Genomic DNA, 25,191 nt, shown 5'->3' with positions numbered 1-25,191 from the left:
GGGGCGAAGCGAGGAGGCGGGGTTTGGAGGGTAAGCGTGCGGAGGTTGCTATGGCCGTGGCCGCGGAGAGGCCGCGCGGCGGACCAATGGGCGAGCGAGCGGCGGCGGACGGACGTGTGAGCGAACCAACGAGCGCGCGGCGTGCGGCGGCGAAGGGGGCGGGACTCGAGGCGGCGGCGAGAGGGGGGCGGAGGGCTCGGTGTGGCGCTAAAGGCGCGCGGCGGGCGGGGGGCGGAGCGGCGCGGTGCTGAGGAGCCGGCGGGCGGCGCGAGCTGCGGGGCGCGGCGGTGAGCGGCGCTGCACAGGTGGGGCGGAGGGCCGCGGCATCTCCCGCTCCCGGGGGGCGGCCGAGGGAGGAGGAGGACGATGGGGTGGGGGGGGGGATGGCGGCCGGGTTCGGTGCGGCGGGAGGCGGCGCCGCGGCGCGGGTCCGGCACACAAAGACCCCTTGTGCGGGCCGCCCGCACCGCGCCGAGGGGAGGTGGCCATTTTCTGCCGCTCCGCTGGGGCCGGGCCGGGCCGGGGGGCCGCTGCCTTTTGTCCTTCGGGCCCTGCGGAGGGGTCCCGCGGGCGGCCCGGCCCGGCCCCGACCCGCGCCCTTTTGTTCGGGGCCGGAGGGGGGTTTTTCTCTCGATTCCTTCGTGTTTTATTTCCCTCCTCCCGTTGGCAGCGCCGGATCCGTGCGTGGGAACCGCGCTCATTTGGGTATCCCATGTAAATGCCATTGTTCGCGGCGCGGCCCCGCGCGGGGCGAAGCGCGGGAGCCTTTGTGTGGGCGCCGCGGGGATGGGAGCGGCGCTGCGGGGCGGTGGGCGCGGGGCGAGCCGAGCCGCGGTGCCTTTCGGCCCCCGCGCGTCCCCGCAGCGCGGCGTTGAGGCCCGCGTGTCCTTCCTTGGCCGCTCGTTGCTTTTTCCTGGCCGCGGCTGTTGCACGCGGGGTCCTCTCGGCGTTTTCCTTGCTCCGCGGGGTTCTCCTCGCTGAGGCTCTTCTGGAATACTTTCAATGTTGAGTCATCGCCTCTGGGTTTGAATTAGACGGTGTGTAGTCGGCGGTCTGCTCCCGCACCGGGGGCTTCGGTGCCTTCACGTTGAGGTTGGCCAATGTAGCAGTGCGTGGAGGAGCAACCATTGTGCTTAACTGCACGTTGAATGCGGTGCGGAACTGCCAGCAGCGTGCATGCCTTCGTGTGATGATGAATGAGGTTTGCAAAGCCTTCCCTGCTTTCTTAGCGTGCCTGCTGGGAGAGGTCACCATGTGCTCAGGTAGCGTTCCCCATCAGTAGTGAGAGCGCACGATGCACCCTGTGCCAGGTGACAGCCTTGACCTTGTTGCTCTTTGGGCAGCTGCAGATAGAACTGCGGAGCCCACAAGCCTTGGATGTGGCGGTGTTGCTAACTGAGGGTGCTATGGCCTCCCTCCTAAGCAGATGCAGTTAGATGAAATGAGCGTGCCCATGCTCCTATCAGCAGTTTTTCATTCACCTTCAAACAATCTGTGAAGCTGCTGGAAAATCCAACGTGACTCCTCAACTCACTGCATTGTGCCTCAAGGTAAACTTGAGAGCCAAGGCATTCCTTATTTTTAATGTGGTAATGTCATTTGTTCACAGTTGGCAACAAAAGTGAGCTGTGGAAACGCGGAGTCTTGGAGCTTTAGGATGACGATGAGCTTGAAGGCTTGTTGGAGCTTCTGAAGTTCTTGTTTGTAGTTGAAAGTCAACTCTTTGTTAAAGTAAACGGCCTGGTGTCACTCATTCTGCTCTTTCTATGTGTAGAATGTTACTTATAATATTTGTTATAGTACAAGTTGTGCTTACTGGCGAGCTTATATTAATATCACCTCTCCTTTTGTTTAACACCAAGGTGCTTATTGTTCTTATGGTTCATGCCATCGCTGCAGTGTCTCTCTAGCTGGTGTTCAACCAGACTTGGTTTGTGCTGCTTTTTCTCTCGTGGGATTATGTGTGAAAGATGGCTGAATTTGGACAGTGATTTAATTATTCAGAGGGCTGCTGCAGATAGGGGCACCCCTAATGCTATGGAAAGCCTTCACACTGTGCCATCACCCAAGGGAAGATGCAGGCATTGCAGGCAGCCCGTTTAATTGGTGTCCCAGCTCCGTTCATGGATGGTATGTTCAATATGTAACATGCTTCTTGCTTTTTATTTTATTCCTTTGCAATGTACAGGGTAACTGATAGAGGACACCTTCCCTTCCCACAATGGCACAGAGATCTGGGCAGGAAGATCCCGAGAGATACCTCTTTGTGGACAGGGCTGTCATCTACAACCCTGCCACCCAGGCTGATTGGACTGCCAAGAAGTTGGTGTGGATTCCTTCAGAGCGCCACGGTTTTGAGGCAGCCAGCATCAAGGAGGAAAAGGGGGATGAAGTGTTGGTTGAACTGGCAGAGAATGGAAAGAAAGCGCTAGTCAATAAAGATGACATTCAGAAGATGAATCCCCCCAAGTTCTCAAAGGTGGAAGACATGGCAGAATTAACCTGTTTAAATGAAGCCTCTGTGTTGCATAATTTAAAGGATCGGTATTACTCTGGGCTCATCTATGTAAGTACTAATTACCGGATTCATTACTGTTGCTCATTCAGCTAAAGTTTATCTGATTGCCATTCCTTTATTTATTTGAAATGGAGGAAGTGGGTCTTGGCTCTGATTTTTTTGGTAACGTAAATGCTTTGTGTCCTTTGGATCAGCCCCGTGTCTTTTTTCCATGCTGTGTGCAGGTCAGGAACTCTGGTGTCATAAAACAAATAATAAAGATTTCTCCTATGGAAATAATTCTGCAAGCATCTTTCAAAAATAGAATGCTAAATGGCAGCTCTGGGTGCTTAGCTCATGCGGCTCATTAGAGCACTTGCCTCAGACATGCTTAACTGATACAGTGAATGGTATCAAATGGCTTGTTTGAACTGAGAGATTACAAAACCTAACTTTGCTGAATAACTGCTCTTTAATTGCTCGTATGAATAAACATGTATCTTGTTTTAACTCGCCGTCTATTAAAAATGCTTATAAGAGGTGAATTAAAAGCTGGGAAGTGCTAGGAATGCAGGATGTCTAATACCAGCTCAGGGGGCCAGGAAAATATGTGTTCAAGTGCTTAAAATCAGTAAGATACAGCTTTCTTTTTCAGCACTTTTGAAGCACTCATTGAAAGATCTGGTTTATTGCCATCCTTCCTTTGAGTCAGGAATCACGAAGCCACTGGTGCTGTTTCTTCCTTGAACAGTGTTGAGTGCTGTCTGGCTTTCAGCTCAGAGGAGCTCCTTGTCTCTCGGTGGGCTGACTGCACAGTGCCTCGTAGCTCTTGGTGATACTCGGGCTCAACAAACAGCCCTTCTGTCTCAAGTGACTGGAACGTGTGCTTAAACACTTGGCTCATTTTAATAAGAGCTTGTTCTGAAGCTTAAATCCATTTTTATGTAGTTCTACTGGTTAGATGGCTCACTTCTGTCCATCTAGGTGCCAGCGGACTCTTGGTAATGTATGGATTTAATAGGACTCTTCATACCTGTGCTTCTATGTTAACTTCTGTGTGTGTTTTTGCTTTTTGCTATTCCAAGGCCTTCCACCAAGAGACTTAGAGCTGAGCTCAGCAAAAAATGCTCCTGGAATGCTTCCTTTAAGCTTATAAGTAAACTAAATGGATAATTAGTAAGGACCGGATTGAGAATTAAAAGTAAACAAGTTGTTAAGTCAGATGTTCTGTGTGTGTATCAATCACAGTGCTGGTTATGGAAGTCAGTACATCCTCTCTACTAACATTTCATTATAGTGAGAGCTAAAAGGTGTAGACCTTCAATTGGTGCTTGCTTGGCCTTTTAAGGGCTCCATACTTGAAATGTAACCACAGGTGTTTCTGGAGGATGGTGCTGAGAGCGTCTCATTCTTCATATAGGCCAATGTGCTACTGTGTTACTTGGGATGAATGACAAGCCAAAAACCTCTCTGTCTTGCTCAGGGGCCAGCTTGTTGTATATTGGAGTTTGTAATAGATTATGGGCAGCTCACCTATTTCTACCCCTCTCCTGCTTCCGAAAATGGTGCTTTCTGTTTTCATGCTTGAGCTGTGGAGGTGCAGGCTGTGGAACTTGGTTCCTTGGCACTGAGGGACTGCTGTCACGTAGGAGGATTACTGCATCCGTATGTTAGTGCTGACCTCCCCCGCCCCTGAGCTGGAAGTTGGTTGGGATCAAGAAGCTAATGGATTTGTTGGCCTTAACTGGAGGTCTGAGCCACAGCAACATTGCTGGAGGATGCTGCCTTTACCAAGAATAGTGTGTATCTGGAATAATGGCTTATTTAAAGTTAAAACTGCTTACTTTGTGGAGGAGGGAGGAAACCACAGTTAGGAGTACTGTTGGAGGCTGAATATTGGCGAAGAGAATAAGAGCTTCAACAGCACCTTGAGCTGATGGGATTTTTAGTGCAGTTCTGGCCTTTCTCAAGGATCCCTATGTTCCCTCAGCTTTGCACCTACATTGCTGCTGCTGACTGCATGCCCAGGAGCCATTGCTATTGCCTGGTAACCTGCTGATGTGCATCTGGCATGAAAAGCCAGAGTTAAGAGCTGATGAAGTGAATTATAGGAAGCTGACCTTGGCATGAATCAGTTCAAATCATGTTTGAATTCCCAGGTGCTCTGATAATAACCAAACTGATGTTCATTTTGCTGCTGATGTTGAACAGCTGAGAATAGTGGTGGTGAATCTGATGTGCTTTCTATTAATTCCTAACTAGTAGCATACAGAGTTGCCTTTCTAGGAAGGAGGGGAGACTGTCCATTGGAGTAGAGTCATTTCCTTTCAGTCCCTAGAAAGGAAACGAGCTGTTAAATTTGACTGGCGAGTCTAGTAATCTATCAGTTACCTCTTCAGAATGGAACTAGTGGAGGAGCTGACTAAATCCAGTAGGTGCCAAGTTGTGTGAGCTGAGCGCTGGTGCTTGTCTCATCAAGAAGAGATCCATGCAGCATCTAAGGAGGGATGGTGGGGAGTCCTGGAACTTGTAGCATCTCTGGTATCTGTCCAGAGATAATCTTGGCCTCTGAGTTGTGTCATTACTGTGTGGGTGGTGAGAATGAATGGAGAACTGGTGAGAATGAATGGAGAACTGGAGACTGATGGCTTGTGAAAGTGTGTTGTCTGTACTCAGTCCTGCCTTCGTTTCTGATCTCCTCATGATGACACAGAAGACAAAAGGTAGTAGCAGGGTTTGTATGGGATCTGCTGGGAAGAGTGGTTGGAGAATGAACTCTGGTGAGCCCAGCCATGTGGAGGAGACAAAATAACTTCATTTCCTCCTCCATCTTTAACATCAGCTGTTCTGCTGCTTGTTTTAAGGTTTATTTTCAGCATAGCTGAAGAATATTACAATATCTTTCCTAAAGGAAGTCTATTATTTTTGCTAATTATTCTGTAGCATGCTATATTCACACCAAAAATGGAGCAAACCTGTCATTATGGATTCTTGTACATGGACTTTTCTCCTTAACCCAAGGGCAGTTAAGCATGATCCCACAGTCTCGAGTTCTGCAGATGATCTGTGCTCATGCTGATTTTATGGTGAAAATCCATATCTTATGCTTTTCTACGTATACCTGCATTTCTTCTGGTAGGGCTACATTGTGTGGATCTCTAATACTCTAGACTGCCTGCTCTGCTCTGAAATAGCCAGCCTTAACCCTAGCCTCAGGGAGTAATTAGTAGTCCCCTTCCTTGCTGTAGGTCAAGAACTGGAGGCAGTTGGTTGTGAGGGAACCCAGGGGAATCCCCAAGGGCTGAGAGGCTTTTGGAATGGTTTGGATCAATAGGACTGGGCTCAGACTGGTTATATGCCAGTTCTTCAGTGTCCTTGTGCCTGATGAACTGCATTCTCAGCCCCTTCTGGGGATGCTGCTGTAAGGGAGGAGTCTGCCTTTGGTCACGAGCTTTGGGTTTTTTAGCTTGAGTGAGGGAACGTCTTTGTTTGCAGTAGCATTTTACATGCATGTCTTGTAAAGACTTCTAGTTACCAGCTCTGGATCGTTGTTTGAAAGTCACATCAGGTAGATGTGATTTCAGAGGGCAGGCTGAGGGAAAGTCTTTGAATTAAATGATAAAATAGAGGCATCCACTGGGAAGAATCACCTGTAAGGGTCTGTCAGCTTCGGACACTGCAGAGTTCTCCAGACCTTTGCTGCCCTACTGCTTTGTGGCTAACTGCAGGCTGCGTGCCTCATTCCTTCATGAGGTTCTGGGTTCCCTTTGAGCAGCTTCTGACCTCAGTGCAGTCCAGCGTGGTGTTTGAATGTAGGCATTCGCTGTCTGCCTGTTGACCTGCTGTGCTGTGAGCTGGGGGGGGTTCAGGAGCTGTGCCACTTGTGACTCAGACAGCTGTGGTGTCACTTTGCTGCTTCAGAGCAGGGGCTGGAGCTGTGACTTTGGCTGTCAGAGCTGTAGCTGTCACCTTCCGTTGTATCCCTGGGACAAAGGAGATATTTGAAATGGAGGGATGGGGCTGCCAGGGGAGATCACCAAGTAGGCAGAATTTAGTCTGGAAGCAAAATGCAGGGGGAAGAGATGCTGCACTTGATAATATGGAGGGGAAAATACGGAGCTGCTTTGATGGAGAGCTATAAATAGTGCTCCAGAGGAGTTTCTGGTGTAGGAGGAAACATTTTCTCCATCTTCATCTGTGTGCTTCGTTATCAGCAATGCATTAAAGATCACAATTCATAAAGATTATATATAGATTATACATAGTCACGTCAACTATGCTTGAAATTAGGTTTCTGTGCAGAGCTTACTATCCAATTTGACTCATGGCTGATGAGAAGAAGAGAACTGTTGGCATATGTACGTGTGGTTTTTACTTCTATTTTTTACCGTTTTCTGCAGTCTGTACATAGAAAGAAGAGAGTTTCTGTAGGTGACTAATCTCCTGCTGCTGGGAGTCCTTCCATTTCAGAGCAAGGTTTTATTTTTCATGAGCTCTGACTTGAAGTGAATTTCAAGGTATGCTGCACCACTTCAAGACCTGTGCAAGGCTGGGATTGTTCCTGGTCACTTGAAGTCTTTCAGTGCTTTGGTAGCCAGCAGTTTGGATGCAACTTTTGTAGTATCTTGACTTTCTTAAGTCACTCTGAAGCATTTCATTAAATGCAAATGCAGCCGACATCAGAAATCAGGAGTGTAAATACCTCCATTCTGCTGGGTGGAAGGTAAGTTGTTTGCAATATGGCAGCATGGGCAGGAACTGGAAGGAACAAGCTGATGACTGTACTACTCCTGAGACAGGACTGGATGAAACTTCCCAGCAATTTGAAGCTCTCAATGCTTCCTTGATGGAAAATAGGAGGGAAAAGGAGAACCTCTTGCCCAACTTACTTACATAGATTTTTGTTAAAGCGAATGAACTCTTTCTAAAAGAACAAGTGAACTTAAGCAGGATGGATCCTGCACAGGTTTGCGTTTCCAGGAGAGAAGAAAACTCATGTCTGAGTTGCCTGGCTGTATTTGGCTGAGGGAGGGGGCGTTAATGTGGCTTACTGATACTCCCCAAACCATGGCAATAATTGCTTCCTGACCTCGTTTGGTCAGAAGGATTGAAGCCATTGTCTGAGAAACTCTGTTTTTGTGCTTAGCCTGGTTCTGCTGTTCCTGTGGAAGAGCACTGGGATGCTGAGGCACATTGAGGAAGGGTTTAGATTCAGCTCTGAAGTCTTTTGAACTCAAAATATGGATCATTTTCACCACCCACCACTCAGTTTCATTTTAGCAAAGACTTTTCCAACAGGGTTGGAAGCTGTGCAACTCCAAAGGCTTCTGGAACCTTTCTGCTAATTACTGCTCTCTACATACACTTTTTCCTACCAGCAAAGAAGAAAATGTGCTTGTTATTGTGGTTACAAACACTTTGCTTGATATTTCTTATAATTACAAGTATTTCTTCCATAATGTATCTGTAGCCCAATTTTTTTTTCCCCCTTGTACTTTCCATTTTATTGGGGCAGAAGAGGGAGAAGAACAATAAATGAGCTGCAGTCCCAGCTCCAGAGCCTGCTGTGGGGAGCAGCTCTCAAGCTGTAACCTGTTTCTTCTTATGCCACCGTTCCTGTGAGGCCGGAGCATAACCTAGAGCAGTCAGTGTAATTATATAAGCTGCTGTGTTCTAATTGTTTTAATTTTTGTGCTGGTCCAGGTGGGAGAACTTCAGATCACTTTGTTACAGACTGCTAACAGCAGACCCTGCAGGAGTCTTGAGTCTGTAGCTTTGCTTCAGCATGAACCAGTTGTGTGGGTTCTGGTACTCGATAACCTGCAGTGGTGCTTTGGGTTTCAATTGATGGCTGCTTTGACCTCAGACATTGCTTTGAGGTTAACTCTGGTTTATGGAAGGTTCATAAATGTGATCAGGTTGAGTTTTGTGTAGCTTTACACTTTGCAAGAGAAATCCAAGATGTTTCTGGGAGGTGTATTAAAATATCTCTAGACAAGAAGGGATACAAAGTCTGATATATCATCTGATTCCTTTAGCAGTGGTAGCATAGCAGCCTACAGAGGTGCAGTAGTTTGGTTTATGGACTGGTAAAACAGTGCCTTCCTTCAGCTGAGTGCTCACATCCAAGGGAGCCCCTCGAGCCCCGTGCCTGCAGCAGGCAGCCTGAGGTGGGCTGGGCGCTGCTGTACAGCCCTGCAGAGCCTGCTGAGGGGATATTAATACTTCTCTGGCCCTGCTGTGAGCTGGGATCATGTTTTCCCCATCAGGCTCAGCGTGGCTGGGGCAGTGACTCTGCTGTCAGTCTGAGTGGGGAGCTCTGGGTGGGGCATAACCTGTGCTGCCGAATTATATTGTTTTTTTTTCCTCTTTTTAACCAGTCTGAAGCCTGTCAAAGTGACAGTGTAGTGCTAGTGAGCTCCCCGTCTGCAGTGCTGGCTGCAGAGAACATCTGTAGACTGTGCTTTTCTCTAGGTTGGGTGGTGTTTTTGCTTTAATAGCTGTGTTCCCTTTGCCATCCCTGCAGAGATCTTGCCCTGCTGGGTAGCAGTCAGGGCTGCTGTCCCCATCCAGCCCAGCTTCTGTCAGGCTGAGGTTTCTGCTGCCCCATTGTGTCTGTGACCTCTACTTGCTGGATGCCAGTAGGACTGAATGATTTGAGCTAGCAGTTTATGCAGATATCCGGGTTAATTCAGGTTCCAGGCTGCCAACTACTCTGGCTGGGGAGTCTGGGCTGGGGGTGATGGTGCTGTGCCAGATGCTGGCTGGGCTGCAGCTGTGTCTGGTGGAGGATACGTTCATCTCCAGGCCACAGCCTCTGGCTTCCACTCCTCAGGGGGCTGAAGAGCTACATCCCATTCTGTACGGTGCGAATTTCAGGTTACCTCACTGCATGGGGGAGGAAGGCTGTATGTGAGAAACACACCCAGCTCAGAGGCTTGAGTAAGGTTTAGAGAGTGAAAGGCAGCAGCTATGCAACCTAAGGAGGTAAAACTGGACAGAGGAACGATGATGTGGTGTTGCAGCTTTCCCATCTGGAAATGGGAAATCATTTGCAAACATGTGATTTGGGTCATATTTTCTAGGCAAGGCACTACAGTTAGCGGTAGGGGATACCCAGATGCTTATTTCAGATTAATTATGTATGTAGTAGTGGACTATGTCTATTGCTTTCTGTATTTGAAGAACTGCAGATAAATGTTGAGTTTGGATACTGCAGTGAGGCAAACTGTTGCATTTCTCCCATTAGAGAACTGACCTGCATCTTGCTGATGTGCTCTGAAACCACTCTTTACAGAGGTCTTCTGATGCTGCAGCAGGCAGCACCAACCTAGCTATCACAACAGCATTTTCCTTGGTGGAAGAACTGCAAGGCTGGACTGTTAAGCTAGAGAGCTGTATGAAGGTTTGGACACTTGCCACTGTAAAGGCACATACACAGCAATGTTTTGATGTGGCTTTGCGCTTGGGAGCCTTTCCTGCTCTGAAGCACTGGTACCAATCAGTAGGAGTGATCCTGAAGTCTGCAAGTTGAAACTTAGTTCGTTTGTGTCTGAAGAGTTCAGATAAGGTGAGAGGTAACTCTGTTCTGTTACCGGTGTGGCACTGGTAAGCTGCACTTCAAGAGCACAGGCTGAGCTCTGCAGTCTAGGGTAGCATACCAAAATATGAATTAAGTGATATATTACTGGCTTAAAGCTTGTAAGCATCTGGAAATATTCAAAGGCACAATTAGTGTCCTGAAGGAGAGTTTGTGCGCTGTCAGAGCACTGCTTTACTGTTTGTCTCTGGAGCCTTGCCTAGAGAGCATGCATTCCAGCAGGCAGTGTTGCTGTTGCTCGATATTGTCTATATCCTGTTTCTGTGCAAAGCAGAAATGTATTTCAAGCAGCTAGCTAGTTTGCAGCTGATCTCACAGTCCTAAGGTGAGTAAGCATCTATACTCCATATTTTCAATGTACAGACCTGTACATACATATAGACCCTGTATGCTGAAACTTGAAGTCTGGTTCCTCATCCAGACTGGACAGTTGCTGTAGCTCTGCAGTGCTCAATTTGAACTAATTTGCATCTTCTGGCAAAGTTTGGGCCCTGTGAAGCAGAGGAGGCTCAGGGTGTCACTCTGCCTTGCCTGGATCTGAAAGCTTTGGGCACCTGCAGCAGCTGCCGGGGGGTAATCATTGAGTGGGGTGTCTGTTTGTAAGGTAGGTGTTAGTGTAAATATATATATATATAATTTTCCTCCAGCTGGTCACAAAGAACTTTTTCAAAGCATTTAAAATAACCTATTTATCTTGCCTTCAGTTTGTGTGTTTTCTTTCCTTTGGGGGATCTTGGTGCCATCTTTCCTCAAGTAAATGAAGTCTCTGTAGTGTAGTGATGTTCTGAAAGAAGTGTGACCAGATTCTGCAGGGAAAGGACAGGAGAGGAAAAGGAGTGAAATGGAGTGACAGGTATGCAGGGCATTGAGATAGTGGGGTTTGTGGTACTGCATGTAGGAAAGCTTTCCTATGGTGGTGATTTAGTGGTCAGTGATACAAATTTATTCTCCAGATGAATGAATCTCAGCATTGGTGAAAGTAGTGTATAGTTTGTTGCTTATTGGGGTCATTCCAGGTTCTCTGATCCTTGTGATGACCACACTGGGAAGTGGTCTGGAAAGGCTTCCAGGTTAGATGTCATCAGTAGAGCTCAGGAACTTATTAAGTTTCTTTTATAAGACATTAGTGAGGCAGCTGCATCCTTGGTAAGGTGTATCCAAGTGAGGTGAACTCAGGTCTGTGGAGCTGGATAGGTGACAAACTGTGAGCAGAGCCCCAGGTGGAGCTGGGTGAAAGGTTCCAGAATCACCCTGTATGAACAAGCTCCACTGCATTATGCCTAATTAACTGTCCATGTGGTGATCAGAGGATGAGCTGGGAGCTGACCTGGCTGTAGGAATTCTTTTCTCACGGCCAGATCTCATCTGCAGTCAGCAGTAAGCTGGTCTTCATCATCCAAAGCAACCATAGCAGAGAGATCTGGCACAGCTGCTGCTTGCTGACTTGAAGCAGGTGGTTGCAGGATGGGTGGGTAGATGTGTGCTTTGCTTCTTTCTATCATTGCTTGAGTAGTGGAATGATAAAACAGATTTATGGTGGTCTTTGGGTGTCTTCATATCTTTGGTACTGCTTGTAGATGAGTGTGGGTGACCTCATTTGGCTCCTTGGTCGGCTGAACCATGCTATTAAAATAACCGTCCTGCCTTCTCTCTCCATTATGATCTCAGTAGTGGCTATGAATGCGTTTGGTCAGGGAGCTCATTCTATTACTAACAATTCTTTTGGAAAGTTATCCTCCAAGAGGAACTGCCCACTCATAAGTTACTGCCAGGGCAGCAGTGCAGGCAGGAGGGGCCGTGGTAGGGCTGGAAGGGAGGCCTGAGCGGGGCTGACCTCTTGCTAAAGGCCCTTTGCTTATGCTGAGTTAATAATAAGTTGTTCGCTGTGCTTGGGTCAACTGAGCTGATAACATCTGTTTCCTTTCTTGTGAAATACCTACATTATTACCAAAGATGTTTGGCTAGGTGAGGCATTGCAGTTCTTATCATCCAGCACATCAGAACAAAGCAGAGATTCCTTTCCAGTCAGGACATCTGATGTAACAGCAAGTTCTTTTCCTTTACTGATAGCTCCTGGCTCAGTTTGGAGATTGCCTTCTGCCTGTACTTCCAGGATCCTTTGTCTGTCCAGAAAGAACAAAGTTCCTCTTCTTTCAAGTAAAAAAATTAAGAAGTGCTGTAAGATTCTTGTGTTGCCTGTTTAACACCACGTAGGCACCCAGCAGCTGTCAGTGAAGTCTGGGCTAGCTATAGCTATTCCCTCTCCTAACAGCCTGTAGAGGCAAGACAGTCTTCCTGACTCAGAAAGATGCTTGCTGCTTCTGTCAGAAGACAGCTGGTCTCTCTTGCTAACATTCACATGGTGCTAAAGATGCTAATGGTGTTAATGGCTAAAATGTGCTTCCAAAACTTGACATAAAATAAAATCTCTCCAGTAATCCTTACTTCATAAGAAAGTATCACTTGGGATGGGTTTAGAAAGGGTGGGGACCATTCTTGTGCCTTGGATGCCTGGGTTCAGGGGGATGCTACAAGCTTTCTTTTGGCAGGGTACAAAGTTGTCTTCCTGTTACCTTACATTGTTAGTCAGTGAAGCCCTTGCAGCCAGGCCATGTTTGCTTGTTTTCCTAGCTGAGCAAAGGAAGGCTTGATTATCTTACATCTCTATGTATTAATATGTATAACTGCTGATATTTATGTATCACACTTGTGTGATAACTTCTGTAGAGCGGAGATTGATATTCCAAATTCATCTTGATAATTCATATGGAAATACAGGCCTGTATGTATCACTTGCAGTGTACGCTCAATTTTAATTATAATAAAGAAATCTCAATAAGAGTGAATTCAAAGAGCAGTGTGAAAATTATACATGATGTTCTTGATATGATGGCAGTTCTGGTTATTTCTGTTCAGTATCAGCTCTAAATGCAGGTGATAGGATGCTGTCTGTAGTGCCTGCTGCCTGGCTGCCCTGTGTCCAGGATGGGAGAATGGAAGGAGCAGCATCTCCAGGAGGAGATTGCTTTGGGCCATGGCATCATAGGAAAACAGTAGGATGGCAAGAATAGTGGTTGGGAATAATAGGCTTTTTCCTTATCCAAGTTATATAACAGAATAATGATATATTAGCCTAAATAACTAGGGTTTGCTACTTGCACCAAGTCTCTGCTCTCCGTTCTTATCAACCGCTGTCAGTCCCGGATAAAGAATGTATGAAGAATGTGATGTCCTCTTCTTGCTTCCTTAAGTCTGCTCTTCCACAGGTGGTCTTTCAGTACAATGTATATTTCTGTATCAGGGCAATAACTCTGAAAGTATTTAGTAGTTGATTTATTTTTTTTTCCCCCCTGCATTGTGTGATACATGAAATCCCTATCTTCTATTGTAAGCCCTTGGTCTTTTCCTTTAAGAATTCCTAGAAGATGATGATAGGATAAATCAATATTCCAGGTCCTCCAAGTGTAAAAATGAACATGCTTCGAGCAGGTGTGTTACTGGAGGAGCAGAACATCAAAAGGTGCCCATAATTCTTCGACTTTATAAGTTGAAAAGAGACTTAAATATCTGTGGGAAGGAGATCAGATGTTCTGCTTCTATATTTATTTACGTTGATTATCTTTAAGTGACTTTTAATGCAGGTAATTAAAGAGCTTTTTAATAGAACTATAAACCAGCGGTCTGTGCATAGCGTGTACTTAAAGTTCTTTGACTTAATTTTGCTCTATGAGAAATATGATATAGCCTGTGAAAAATGCCTTGCTCCTTATGTTTCTAATTCAATTCTGTGTTCATTAACGGGAAGCTTTTGTTTGTTCTTTGTTTTTTTTTTTAAGACCTATTCAGGGCTGTTCTGCGTAGTTATAAACCCTTACAAGAACCTCCCGATTTACTCAGAAAACATTATTGAGATGTACAGAGGGAAGAAGCGCCACGAAATGCCACCACACATTTATGCCATATCCGAGTCTGCGTACAGATGCATGCTACAAGGTAAGGATGTTAATGTTATTACAGTCATTCAGTGAATCTCGACTCTTCAATTCACTTAAAACTCCAGAGTTTTGGAAGTTCAGGAGTTCATTTTCTTGCTATGTTGTAGTTCCTAACACAATCTATTTCCTCTTGTACTCAAAACAAAGGATGCCCTCTTACCTAGAGACTTCAGCTTTTAGACCAGAAGTAACTTGGAGCTTGACCCCTCATTGGTGTGTCTGTCTGTCTGCCTTACTGTGGTACAGAAGCAAATGGATGCCAATAGGAGGTATGCTGTGCCAGCTGGGGGCACTGGAAGTTGTAATGGAAATACTTGCTTCTAAAAGAAAAAGAGATAAGATTGATGTCAAAAGTTGTAAGTGCTCCGGCTTTGAATGAAGTAAGAATGAGAGAGTGCAACTGAAAGGGGAAAGCTTGGGGTTTTCTGCCAAACTCATATGGGTTATGTCTATAGCAAAGTGGAGCAGCTTTATGGTGGGCACTTTGAGTTTTGGAAAATGAGAATCTGGCACATAAATAGGTTGAAGAAAACACACCACTCTTGTAAGTATGCTGAAAAAAGCAAAAGCATTAAACTTATACAACTGTTCTTCTAATACAGTGTTGGATGGTTCTGTCTGTATTGGTTCATGGCTAACACTGGGGTTACCTCAGTGATCCAGAAACACTGTACCTAGGAAAATGCATGTAGCAAAGAGGGAGGCCTGAAAAATCTTCCAGTGTCCTGCTGTGTGCTTGTCTTGAAGAGAAGCTACAGCTAACAGTGCGCCTGCTTGGAAAACTGGCACAGTGTTGCATGAAGAGGTTTATTTGTAGAAATCTGTAGTGATTTCTGGATAAGGCTTCTCAGTTTTACAGCACAGCGTCTTTTGAAATTGAAGATTCTTGAGACAGAGGTCATCACATACAGTGTAAGTCAACAGCAGCAGTTCTCGAGCTGCAGATGCTCTCTATGTATCTGCTCACCAGTACCAGTCCTTATGTCTGGAGCTCTTGCTGGGTGTACAGATTTTGTACTGAATTTGGGAGACTAGGTTTCAAAAAGAAAAGCTTACATATAACAGTATGTTTGGTTACAATCTTGTTTTCTTTTCAAACTGATATATCTCTATTCACATCTTTCAGTGTTTGCTTGCTTTTTGATAGCGTGAATTTTTCTCTCTTAAAAGAATGAGGGCGTGGATTAGAATAAAAATAGCTGCGAGCTGAGCAGCAGGATCCGTGTGTTAGAGAATGATTTCTTCAAGGTTAGCTAAATCTGTGTTTCTAGTATCCTTCACCTGTATGGAACTGGTCCCTATTTATTTTAGCAAGCGATTGCAATCAGGCAGTGAAATTTCGCTTGCTGGTTTGCCTTCACAATTGCTTTGCTGAGGGTAAGAAAGAGCTCAGGAATAGATATTGGCAGTTATATGGTAGGTGAATATTTTACTTAGCAAATTGTTCTTGCCTAATTGGGTTAGATCAGAAGAGACCTCCAGCAGGAGAGGAAAAGCAGCGCCGCTTCTGATTTTGTGGTGTCCTCAGTGAATTGTTTACAGACGTTGGCTCTGCTGTGGGAGAAAGGTGGAGTACAGAGTTCTGGAGGTATTTGCCTGAAGTATGAGACATGACTATTTATATTGGTGATTTGCCTGGCTTCTCGTATTGTGAAGCAGCGATGGGCTGTGATGAGAATGTCTGGTGAACATTGGTGTGAGTTGGGATGAGTGGAAGGGAGGGGTGGCTCTGCTGCTGCTCAGTGTTGGGCCTTGGCTTGCAGAGCCTCTAAGTGGGACCTGCTAAACAAAGCTGTGCTTGGGGGAGCTCAGTTGAAGCCTACAAATAACTTTAGCTGTTACAGTTGCGATTTATCTAATCATTCAGAGTATCAACTTGTACTTACCTTAATAGTAGGTGACTGTAACAGTGTTCAGTGTATTTTTTGGTTACCAGTTTGCAACGCAAGACCAAGTACAGGATGTGTCTGTCATTTGGTGGGGACAGTTAGATTTTTCTTCATAGCTGAGTTCATACAACTCACAGTTTTCTTAGTCTATTTATTCCTTATATTTTGCTCTAGACTTTGCCATAAACCGATGGAACAGGAAGGTTGTACTGGAAGCTTTTGGCTAGTAGGAATATCTTTAACCAAGAGCTAGCTGGCTTCATTGCAGAGCTTCAGGTGAAGTCATCAGTGGTCTTCACTAAGGCAGCCTTATTGAAGCCTTATTTGTCCTTGACAAAGATGCTTCTGAGCAGCTATTAACGTGGTTGTAAGATTGTTTCTGCAGTTCCCACCCCTGTTTGTGTATGTAGTTGTTTTGGGAGGTGTAGATAGGATGGTAGAGTGAACTGGGGGTAGGGAGTTGTTAATCCAGCACTACTGCAAGTAATTGTTTTGCTACTGTAGCATCGTTGGTTTCTTTGGATATAGATGACTACTGAGTCCAGTATTTGACTTCTGGAATTTAATTATTAGGATTCAGAACTGAGATTGAAGCCATTGGAATGCTGTTACATTGGGTAATATGGCCATAACCTTAGAGAATACCTTAACCATTCATTTAGGTCAATGAAAGTGGCTTGGCTGTACTTTCCTGGCCTGCTCAGTGGTATTTTGTGCAGTGTAATCTTGTTTACTTTTCTCGTAATCATAGCTACTAATTTTCCAGGTGTTGGTGAGATGTGTTTACGCTGATCACCAGGATACTTGGACCTGAGCTGTGTCTGAACTACCAGATTTCTTCAAACACAGCTCCTGTATGCTGGTAGTGAAGGGCAGCAAGTAAACTACTACTCAGTAGTTGAGCCCTTTCATGCCTTTAGTTCAGAGCTCAGCTGGTGAGAGATCAGCTTCACGTTTCTGCTGAGCTGAGGGTTCCTATGTAGCTTGAGCCTTAATATTAAGCAAAATAAAGATTTAGGCTGTGAAAGCAAAGGGGTTTTTTTGGTCAACAGAAACAGAGCTGATGCCTATGCATCTGAATAGGTTGCATCTGAATAGGTGCTCATCATTTTAAGGCTGTTGAAGTGCTCCATTTTGTTAAGCTGGTGAGATGCACTGGGTGTTGCACTTCACAGCACTCTTAGAAAAAGGCTGTATATGGGGAGTGCTGCAGACTGCCAGCCATCAAGCTGCTGCAGTGCTCATCGCCGTGAAGAATTTCCTGTTTGGGAGAGCCGTCATCGCAGGTCAGCTCTCATCTTGCCCTCCAGTGGGAAGCAGAATGGGCTGGAATTCGTTTTGGTATTTGCTAATCGAGGAGGACAAAGGGGGAGGGAGGGGAAAAGAGCAGGGGAAGCAGAATATGCTCTGAAAGCCCAGTCTCATTTCTGACAGCAAATAGTAATCTGCAGAGATACGTGATAGCTTACACTAATTCAATACGAGAAAGAGGGAAGTGGGAAATCATTTTTAGGGCTGTGTTGCAGATGGCCAGTTCAGCTCTGGTGTGCAGCTGTGATGTGCTGAGGATTTGAGGCAGGCTTTGCAAGGAAAAGCAAACCTCAGTGATTGCTTGATCTCATAAGCATTGACTTTGCTGCAAGCCTTGCAGTAAAGATGGAGTGCAGGCAGTCTGTTAATGCCAGACGGGACTAGATTCGTTCTGATTATGACAGTCCGGAAAGCACTCATTACCTGCTGTCCTGACCTCAGAAGGTAATAACGTGCAATTCTGCTTTACATGCTGGGTTTCCCCTCCGCCTCCCCTACTAATTAATTTTCAAAGCAGTGTAGTGGTAGGCTAAGTGCTACTTCACAGGTGATTGAGTGGATTTCTCTTGTGCTTTCTCTTCATTTTCTTAATGTTATGCTGAAGCTGTCAGTACACATAACCCAGGGGCTCCTGGGCTTATTGAAGCCGTTTGGCCCTAGACAGAAATCCTATACATTTATGCATAGGGCTGGGGTTGGCATGCTTCACAAAGGAATCCTAGACAGAGCTTTTCAAAGCTGCTGGACGGTTGACATGGTCATAAGGAATTGGTATCCTAATCCCTGTGACAACATTGACCTTAATTCTGTTTGGTAATACAATTTGTAAGACTTGCTGAAGTCCCTCTGCACTGCTCAAACATGCAGGCACCGAGCTACAGAAGTTTGGACGGGGCCAGGATTTTCTTTAGGAAGTGATGATAATTCCTCTATGACTATCTCTTTTTTATCCTTTTTTAACAGCAGAGGCTTGACCTGGTTGTGCAGGCAGCACTGACAGAACTTTTCTCTGGTGCTTTTGCCATGTGAGGCTCCCTCCTCTCCTGCTGTATTTTTCATTGAAGCATGGCTTTGTCTTATGCCTCTTCATTCACTGAATCTGAAAAAATACACTGCAGGATGTATTAAGACAAACTTAGTTTGCTTTTGGTTACTGAAGACCTGCTTGCCTGCCAATATTACTCTTGTATAATTATGCTTAGTCTCTCCTTTTTATCCCGTTTCTCTGAGGACGTCTTGGTGAGCACTAAATTAGCACTGATATTTTCGGACTGCCTTTAATCCTGTTCCAGGGGAGCTTTATCAGCAGCTGTGCAATAGGTGAAGGGAGCGCTGGGTGCTGGAGGAGCTGGCAGTGCCTGCAGATGCAGTGCTGCTCGCTGTAAAATAGCACACTGACCTGGATCTTTAGTTAATTCCCATTGAAATACTTACTTCTGGGAACTGCTTTTCTTATTGTATGAAATAATTCAGAATAAAGTGTGGCAGCTCTTCTGTGGAGGACCTCTACATGTTCAGATGGCAGGGATAGGTTGCTGTGAGAGTGAAGAGCCTGACTAGCATGCTCTTGTTATGTGAACAGCACATAAAACCTCTTAAATGTGCAAGTAATATTCTTGATGTTTTTCACAGTATATCTCTTTGAGTTATCAGAAGGTACCTCAGGGTTCTTTAGCTCATTGCAAGGTGCAGGAACTGAGCAGAGCTGGCTGCATGGCAAATGTGATGGGAAGGATTTCTGTGTCTCCTTATTGTTGCACCATTTAGTGTTTTCGTTTTATCCAGCCAGGCTTGTGTGGAATGTGAACGCTTGTGTGACAACAACGTGGAAGTGGGGATGGCTGGCTTTGAATCGCAATAGGAATGTGATGTACGATGATTTTTAATGTCTGGAAGGAGGGATGGAGAATCGTAAAGGAAGAAATGAAGCAGAATAACTGAAATCCATCACGCTGAAACAGTCTTCTGCCTCATTATTTCTGAATTTGAAGTGAAATGAGAAATGCTTCTGTCAGCTGAACCTATTGTGCAGCACTTCATCTCTCCTCACTCCTTTGTTCCTTGGTATCAAATTGCTTCAGGAGCACTGGGGCTGTTCTGATGACTTTGTGCCCTATTAGCACATCTCTGAATGATGTCAATAGCAATTATTGAATAATGATGCTGGTTGCTGGAATGAGGTTGTATGCTGCCACGTGTTTATTTTCTCACCTTTGTCAGTGTTTGAAGTTCTTCAGTGCTGCAGTACTTGGACAACAGTTCTTAACCTTTGTCTTTTTTCTGTGTTGAAATGTGTTTGGATCTCTGCTCTAATTGATGCTCAACCTCAGGGTTACAGGCTTAATTAGACATAATAGTATTTAGAGTGAACTACTCTTTTCTTAACTCTCAGTTCCTTAGAAGTGTTACTTGAAGTGGTTGACTGTTAGTTTTTTTTGGCCTAACTTCAAGAAGGAACTTTTGCACTCTCCCTTCCCTTTCTCCTGAGGCACAGTGTTGCACAGACCAGCCTGATCCTTTTGGTCAATACTGCAACCAAATGATGATAGCTTTAAGATCTGCAGAGCTGAGCTCATGGCTGGTTTGTGACTGTGTTAGCAGGCAGACAGGAATTCAAGAGCAAGTGCATCCAACTTATGAAATCATTTGTGAGATGATTCATTTGTACTTACTGCTCAGCCAGCACCTGCTTCTGGTAAAATTCTATTCCACTGTTTTAGTTTAGATCAAACTTCATTTCAGGGTGGCTGTGAAATAGAACATTGTTTTCTGCTTTTCTTATTTGGTTTTATCCTTCAGATGCCACAAATGAAGGTAGTACTTCCTGCACAACAAAAGCTTAAACCTCAAGAGCACTTTACATCCTAACAGCACTGCTGGTGATGCATGCTTTGCACAGGCATTTTTTTTGGTCAGTCGTATCTGCATTTCTCTGGAGTGCTGAACTAAGAGTCCAGCTATGCTGGAACTGCCAGCAGTAGCGATTGCAGTAGCTCCTTTTTCATCCACTTTCCTATTTATTGAATGTCCTTTCTGTGTTCTGGCACAGAAACAAGAAGAGCAACTGTGAGTTCTTAGCTAGCAGAGAGAAGTGCTGAGTGTTCTTCTGTTCTTAGTTTCCAGCAAGTCAAGGCTGTCATCCACCAGTATGATTATCAGTGCATCTCAGTGCAAGCTTTCAGTGCTTTCCTAGCTTCCTGACCAGGAGTGATGGTATCACCTAGCATCCAATCACTTGTCTGCCCTCGGTGCTTTGGGCTTTTCGGAGTGGTGGCGAGGCCATCAGCTGATGTGTACAAGGAAACTCAGAAGAAAAAAAGAAAAGTGAGACTTCAAGAACCAGATTTCTGATCATAGGGAAGGAATCACTGATCTGCTCGTGGTGGCTGCATGTGGATATTTGGCACAGAGCTGCCCCAGCACCCATGTGTAAGCTGCTGGCTGCTGTCTCCTTGAGATTCTCTTTCAGATCTGCAGATGATGGTGGTGTGTGTGCCCTCTGTCCAACGTGTTGGTGCAACCTGTTCTAAAGTATACAGCCAGCCTTAACAGAAGTGTGTGCATACATTAGATTACGTGGACATAAAGACTCAGTAAGGTTTTTTTAGGGAGAGAGCGTGCCTCTCAAATTCACTGATGTGTGAATGAATCCAAATGGACAGGAGGCCATCTGATACGACCTTTGAGTTTTCAAGTGTGATTTTGCTAATTATCATAAGCACAGGCTCTGGAGTCCCTGCACTATGAGGGAAGGCCACCATGTATGGACAGATCTGGCTGATGCTATCCATTGTTCTCTGCTTTCTGTGGCTTGGCAGGGTGACTGCTGGAGACCCATAAACCTGTGCTTGTGCTCATGCCCCTGACATGTGGCTTTTTTGCTTGCAAAATGAGAAGTGCTTCTAGAATGATACTTGGCTTATGGTGATTTATCTTTTTTAGGACAGCAGAAATAGGAGCCCAGTGTGAAGGACTAAACAAACAGCATAGAAGCCACACACACGAGGTGTACTATGAGGAATAAACTGCTCTGGTGGTGCCGGAGCTCTCACTGCTATGTTAGGAGGTAGTGGGGATGAAACAGATCTGTAGCAATCTAAATTCATTGTCCAGCAGCAGGTTAAAAATCAGAATAGAATCAAACTGGGAAATGCTTTACTGCCCTGAACTTAAAACTGCTGCCCCAAACTTGACATGACATTTGTACCTTCAATGCTTTGTGCTGCTCCAGCCTTTCCCTTCATTCAGAGGAGAGGAAATAAGTCAGGAAAACATCTAGAGAACAGCTGAAGTTATCAAAACTGCATTCAGCATGGGAATGGTAATTGAGGTCAAACAGAACAAGTCTAAAAATGAAACGGCACAGGAGGGGGAATGGTGCTCGCATCTCCCACCCATCTGTTCCTATGCAAGAACAAAGGGTCATTAATTGGCAATCACAAGTGACATGTGCAGAACAATGAGAGAGCGGTAGCAGGATGTGTTTTGGGGTGTAGGGGTGCTGGAGTTCTGTGCTTATTGGAAAACTGCTGTTGAAGTGTGATAGACCTGAGACAGAGCTCCTAACTTGCTGGATCAGTGCTTACTTGTGCCCTGCATGCAAAGGCATCCGTGGGTGGAGGTGTACCCTGTGCTCTGACATGGCACGGCCCTGCTTGGGGCAGCAGTCTGCTTGCATCTGGCTGTCGGTGGCTGCTGGTTCTTGAGATGGGGGTGTCTCCTGTGCTATCCACTCCTGGAACTTCTTACAAGACAGTAACAGTGGCTCTTCAGTATTGTCTAAGGACATTGTTTAATATTTATTGCAGCGTTCAGTGATTCTAAAAGTAGCAACGTCATTGCTGGAGAACAGAGCCATAGTAAGTGTGAGCACCACATCTGAGACTTAAAATACTTTGAGGTGAAGCTCCTCAAAAGGCTTGTTGTGGGTCCTAGAAAACGCTCATTAGAGAAGCATCTACAACTTCAATCCAGCAGCTGCTAGAAAACATGTCAGCTCCACGTACCCCCAGTTACTGCCCTGGTGGGGGATGTGCCTCTGGGCTGTGTCCTGTCCCCTCTGTGACTGAGGATGAAAACCCAACTGCTCAACTTTGTGTTACAGTCAATAAGCCCAGCAAAATCCTCTGCTGGCGTTCTTGCTTTCTTTCCAAACCTGTGGAGTTCAGGCAGAATGGAATAACTCAGGAAGAGCCCACTTGGTTCATAGCCAGTTCTCTTAAGTGGTTTGTGCCTGCTTAATTGTTTGGGAGGGAGAGGAGCAAAAGTGAATTAGTGAGCCTCAGTGGCAGATATTACTGTCAAAGGACCTCCTTGAGTTATTGTTTCAGTTGACAATGTAATCTTTGTCTAAACAAAACTGTGCTGCAAAGGAAGCAGAGCAACTTAAGCGGGGTTGCTGGAGATTAGAAACCACTGCTATGCTGAGCGCTCTGCAGTCCAAATAAACCCTTTTCAGCCTGTGGTTGCCAGCTACCGCTAATCTTAGGTTACTGTTAAGCAGTATGCAAATATCACTGAGAAGGAAGCATAGGGATGGCCCCAGCAGAAGGTTTAGGAGTTGCTCGTTTTTGCTGGGAAAGCTCATTGAGAGCCACGACTTGGAAGGGCAGAGAGCAGCTTGTCTGTGTCATGTGGAGTGCCATGAGAAGAAAAGTGAGACCTGGCAGCTCCAGAACCTGGTGCCTGATGTGGTGGGACTGCTCACTGCTGTAGCTGTGAAGCAGAAACAGGAGCTGCTGGAGGCTGGGGGCTCTGCACCATCCCTGCCTGCAGCCCTTGTGCACGGTGTGGCCCAGCCCTGGTCCTGCAAGCTGCCCTGGGCTGCCCTGCACTGTGCTGCAGTCCTCCTGAGCTGCAGCAGCTGCCCCTTGCAAAGGGCTGCATGCATTTGGCATCCCATTAGATAGGGGGTCTGTAAATGCATATCTGTTTGGATGGATCTGTTATGGATTGCTTTGTCTCTTAATTCCTCTTAACATATTTAGCAAATGTGTTGTATCTTCTAAATTAAACATGGAAGAGACTCTCCTGATGGAAATAAGTAAAACTGCTGGAAGACTGACTGTGGAAAACATTGTTGGAGCTTCTTCAAACTTGGTGAGGACTAGACAAAAAATTCTCTCAGATGTGTGATGGAGAAGCTGCCCACAGTCCCACACAGTGGGCTGGATGCAATCTGGCAGCTATTTGTTTTCTTCTTTTCTGCTGATAAAGCCTTGGCTAACGAGTCTGAAAGGCAGTTTTTATTTGGGAACTTGGGTGATTTCAAGCTAGCGTTGCGAATGCCTAACACTCAGCTTCTAAAATGGTCTCAGTTCATAGCTTGGTTTGTTTTCCCAGGGCTGGGTGCTGTTAGGTTGGACACTTACACTGTCTATGCTGGAGCACTTGTACAGCAGCCTGAGCTCTGGGGTGAGTGACACGTGGTTGTGAACTCTGCTGTAGATGTGCAAGCAGTTCTTGTACACAGCCAGCAACATGGTCAGCCCTGCCTGGGGTTTGCCTCAGCTCTGCATTGCTTCATTTAATAATTAACTGAATGCATTAGGCAAGCAGAAGAGTGGCAGTTGGGATTTATCTCAAATCTGGCACCTTTCGGAATAAGGTGCAGAATCACAGTTTTTTCTGTGGCTTTTGTTGTTTTATAAACTTCACCAATTGCAGAAAGGTCCCCACAGTGCCTTTGTCAGTGTGCTCACCCCCATAGTGAAGAGGTCCTTTCTCAGCCCTTTGTGAAAGACTTGGAGACATCTTGGAGTAAGAGGCAGGAATTGCCTTGCGATGCTGCCAAAAGTGGGTTGTGACCATCAGCCTCAGTGCTTACTCTTATAGCCTGGTTCCTGGGCAGAAGAAGCGTAACAGATGCTGTCTCTGTCTTGTATTGTGCCATGTCAGAAATAGTGAACAGACAAGATTGGGAATTAGTGATCGTTCCAGAGATGTCAGCGCTGTTCTCCTACTCAGTACGTGGAAGAATACTGTGACTTCTCCTACTTTTCCTGATGATGGCTGTGGCACCTTGTTTTGTTTTAGTTACCTGAGACCTTCTGGAGAGGATTCTTTCCCGAGGTGTGGTTTGGCTCCTGCACCATTGCTGGGTGGATCTCATCTGATCCTTTGGCCATGCAGAGGTGCAGGTTCATTAAGAAGTTCATAATGGCTGCTTAAATTGAGATGCTGTAAGTTTACCTGCCAGCTTGATAGTGTTGGCAAATGATAATGCCTTCTGAAACATTCACTTGCATGTTTAATGGGTCGTGGTTGGCAAAATACCGTATTCCTATAAGCTGGTCTCTGTGAGGCTGCAGAAAGTACATTGACAAATGTGTGACTCAGCTGCATGGAAACTTGCATGACTGAAGGTAGAGGTGAAATGTAGGGTATGCGGTGATACAGCAGGAGTCTCACAGGAGAAGTGTTGGGGTATATTTGGTCTGCAGTAAGATAGGTGCTCAGCAAACAAACTTGTGCCTGTCAGTCTTCCTGTGTTATGCTTGTAGAGATGTTTGTTGTAAGTCACTTCATGGTGTAAAGCGTTTGATAGTTTATGGAGTATCTAGGCAACATTTTAGTGATAAACACAAAATATAAAGGCATGCTTCATCTTTGTAACCAGATCCTTCTCTGCGCTTAGCAGTCCAGTAGGACTTGGTTGTTCAAAGGTTATTCAAGGCTTGATGTCCAAGAATGGTGTATTATCAGACCACCTGTCTCCTTTATGACCCAATCCTATGAATGCTGAGCAGCAAAATCCGTGCTGATGGAGGGTCCTTCTGCTTTAGGCAGTGACCTGTTTTCATAAAGCTTGTCAGGAATTCAGTTCTTAAATCTCTTGGAATCATCTGATATTTGAGCCCGCTACTCTACAGTAGAGGACAAATACCGACAGAGCTTCCA

General features: G+C 45.6%; 1 protein-coding gene across 4 annotated transcripts in view; it reads left to right on the top strand.

Moving 5' to 3' along the window:
• Positions 1–216: 216 nt before the first annotated feature.
• MYH10 (myosin heavy chain 10) overlaps positions 217–25,191 on the top strand; it is an 87,081-nt gene continuing 62,106 nt past the window's right edge. For all 4 annotated transcript variants that reach the window (XM_072351892.1, XM_072351890.1, XM_072351891.1 and 1 more), the window contains exons 1-3: positions 217–305; positions 2,189–2,566; positions 13,934–14,090. In XM_072351892.1, the coding sequence (XP_072207993.1) occupies positions 2,222–2,566; positions 13,934–14,090 (502 nt within the window). In that variant the 5' untranslated portion in view covers positions 217–305; positions 2,189–2,221. The remainder of the gene's footprint in view (positions 306–2,188; positions 2,567–13,933; positions 14,091–25,191) is intronic.

The sequence above is a fragment of the Excalfactoria chinensis genome, chromosome 17, assembly GCF_039878825.1.
Source record: "Excalfactoria chinensis isolate bCotChi1 chromosome 17, bCotChi1.hap2, whole genome shotgun sequence".
Classification (NCBI taxonomy): Eukaryota; Metazoa; Chordata; class Aves; order Galliformes; family Phasianidae; genus Excalfactoria; species Excalfactoria chinensis.
This window is presented reverse-complemented; position numbering and strand designations above follow the sequence as displayed.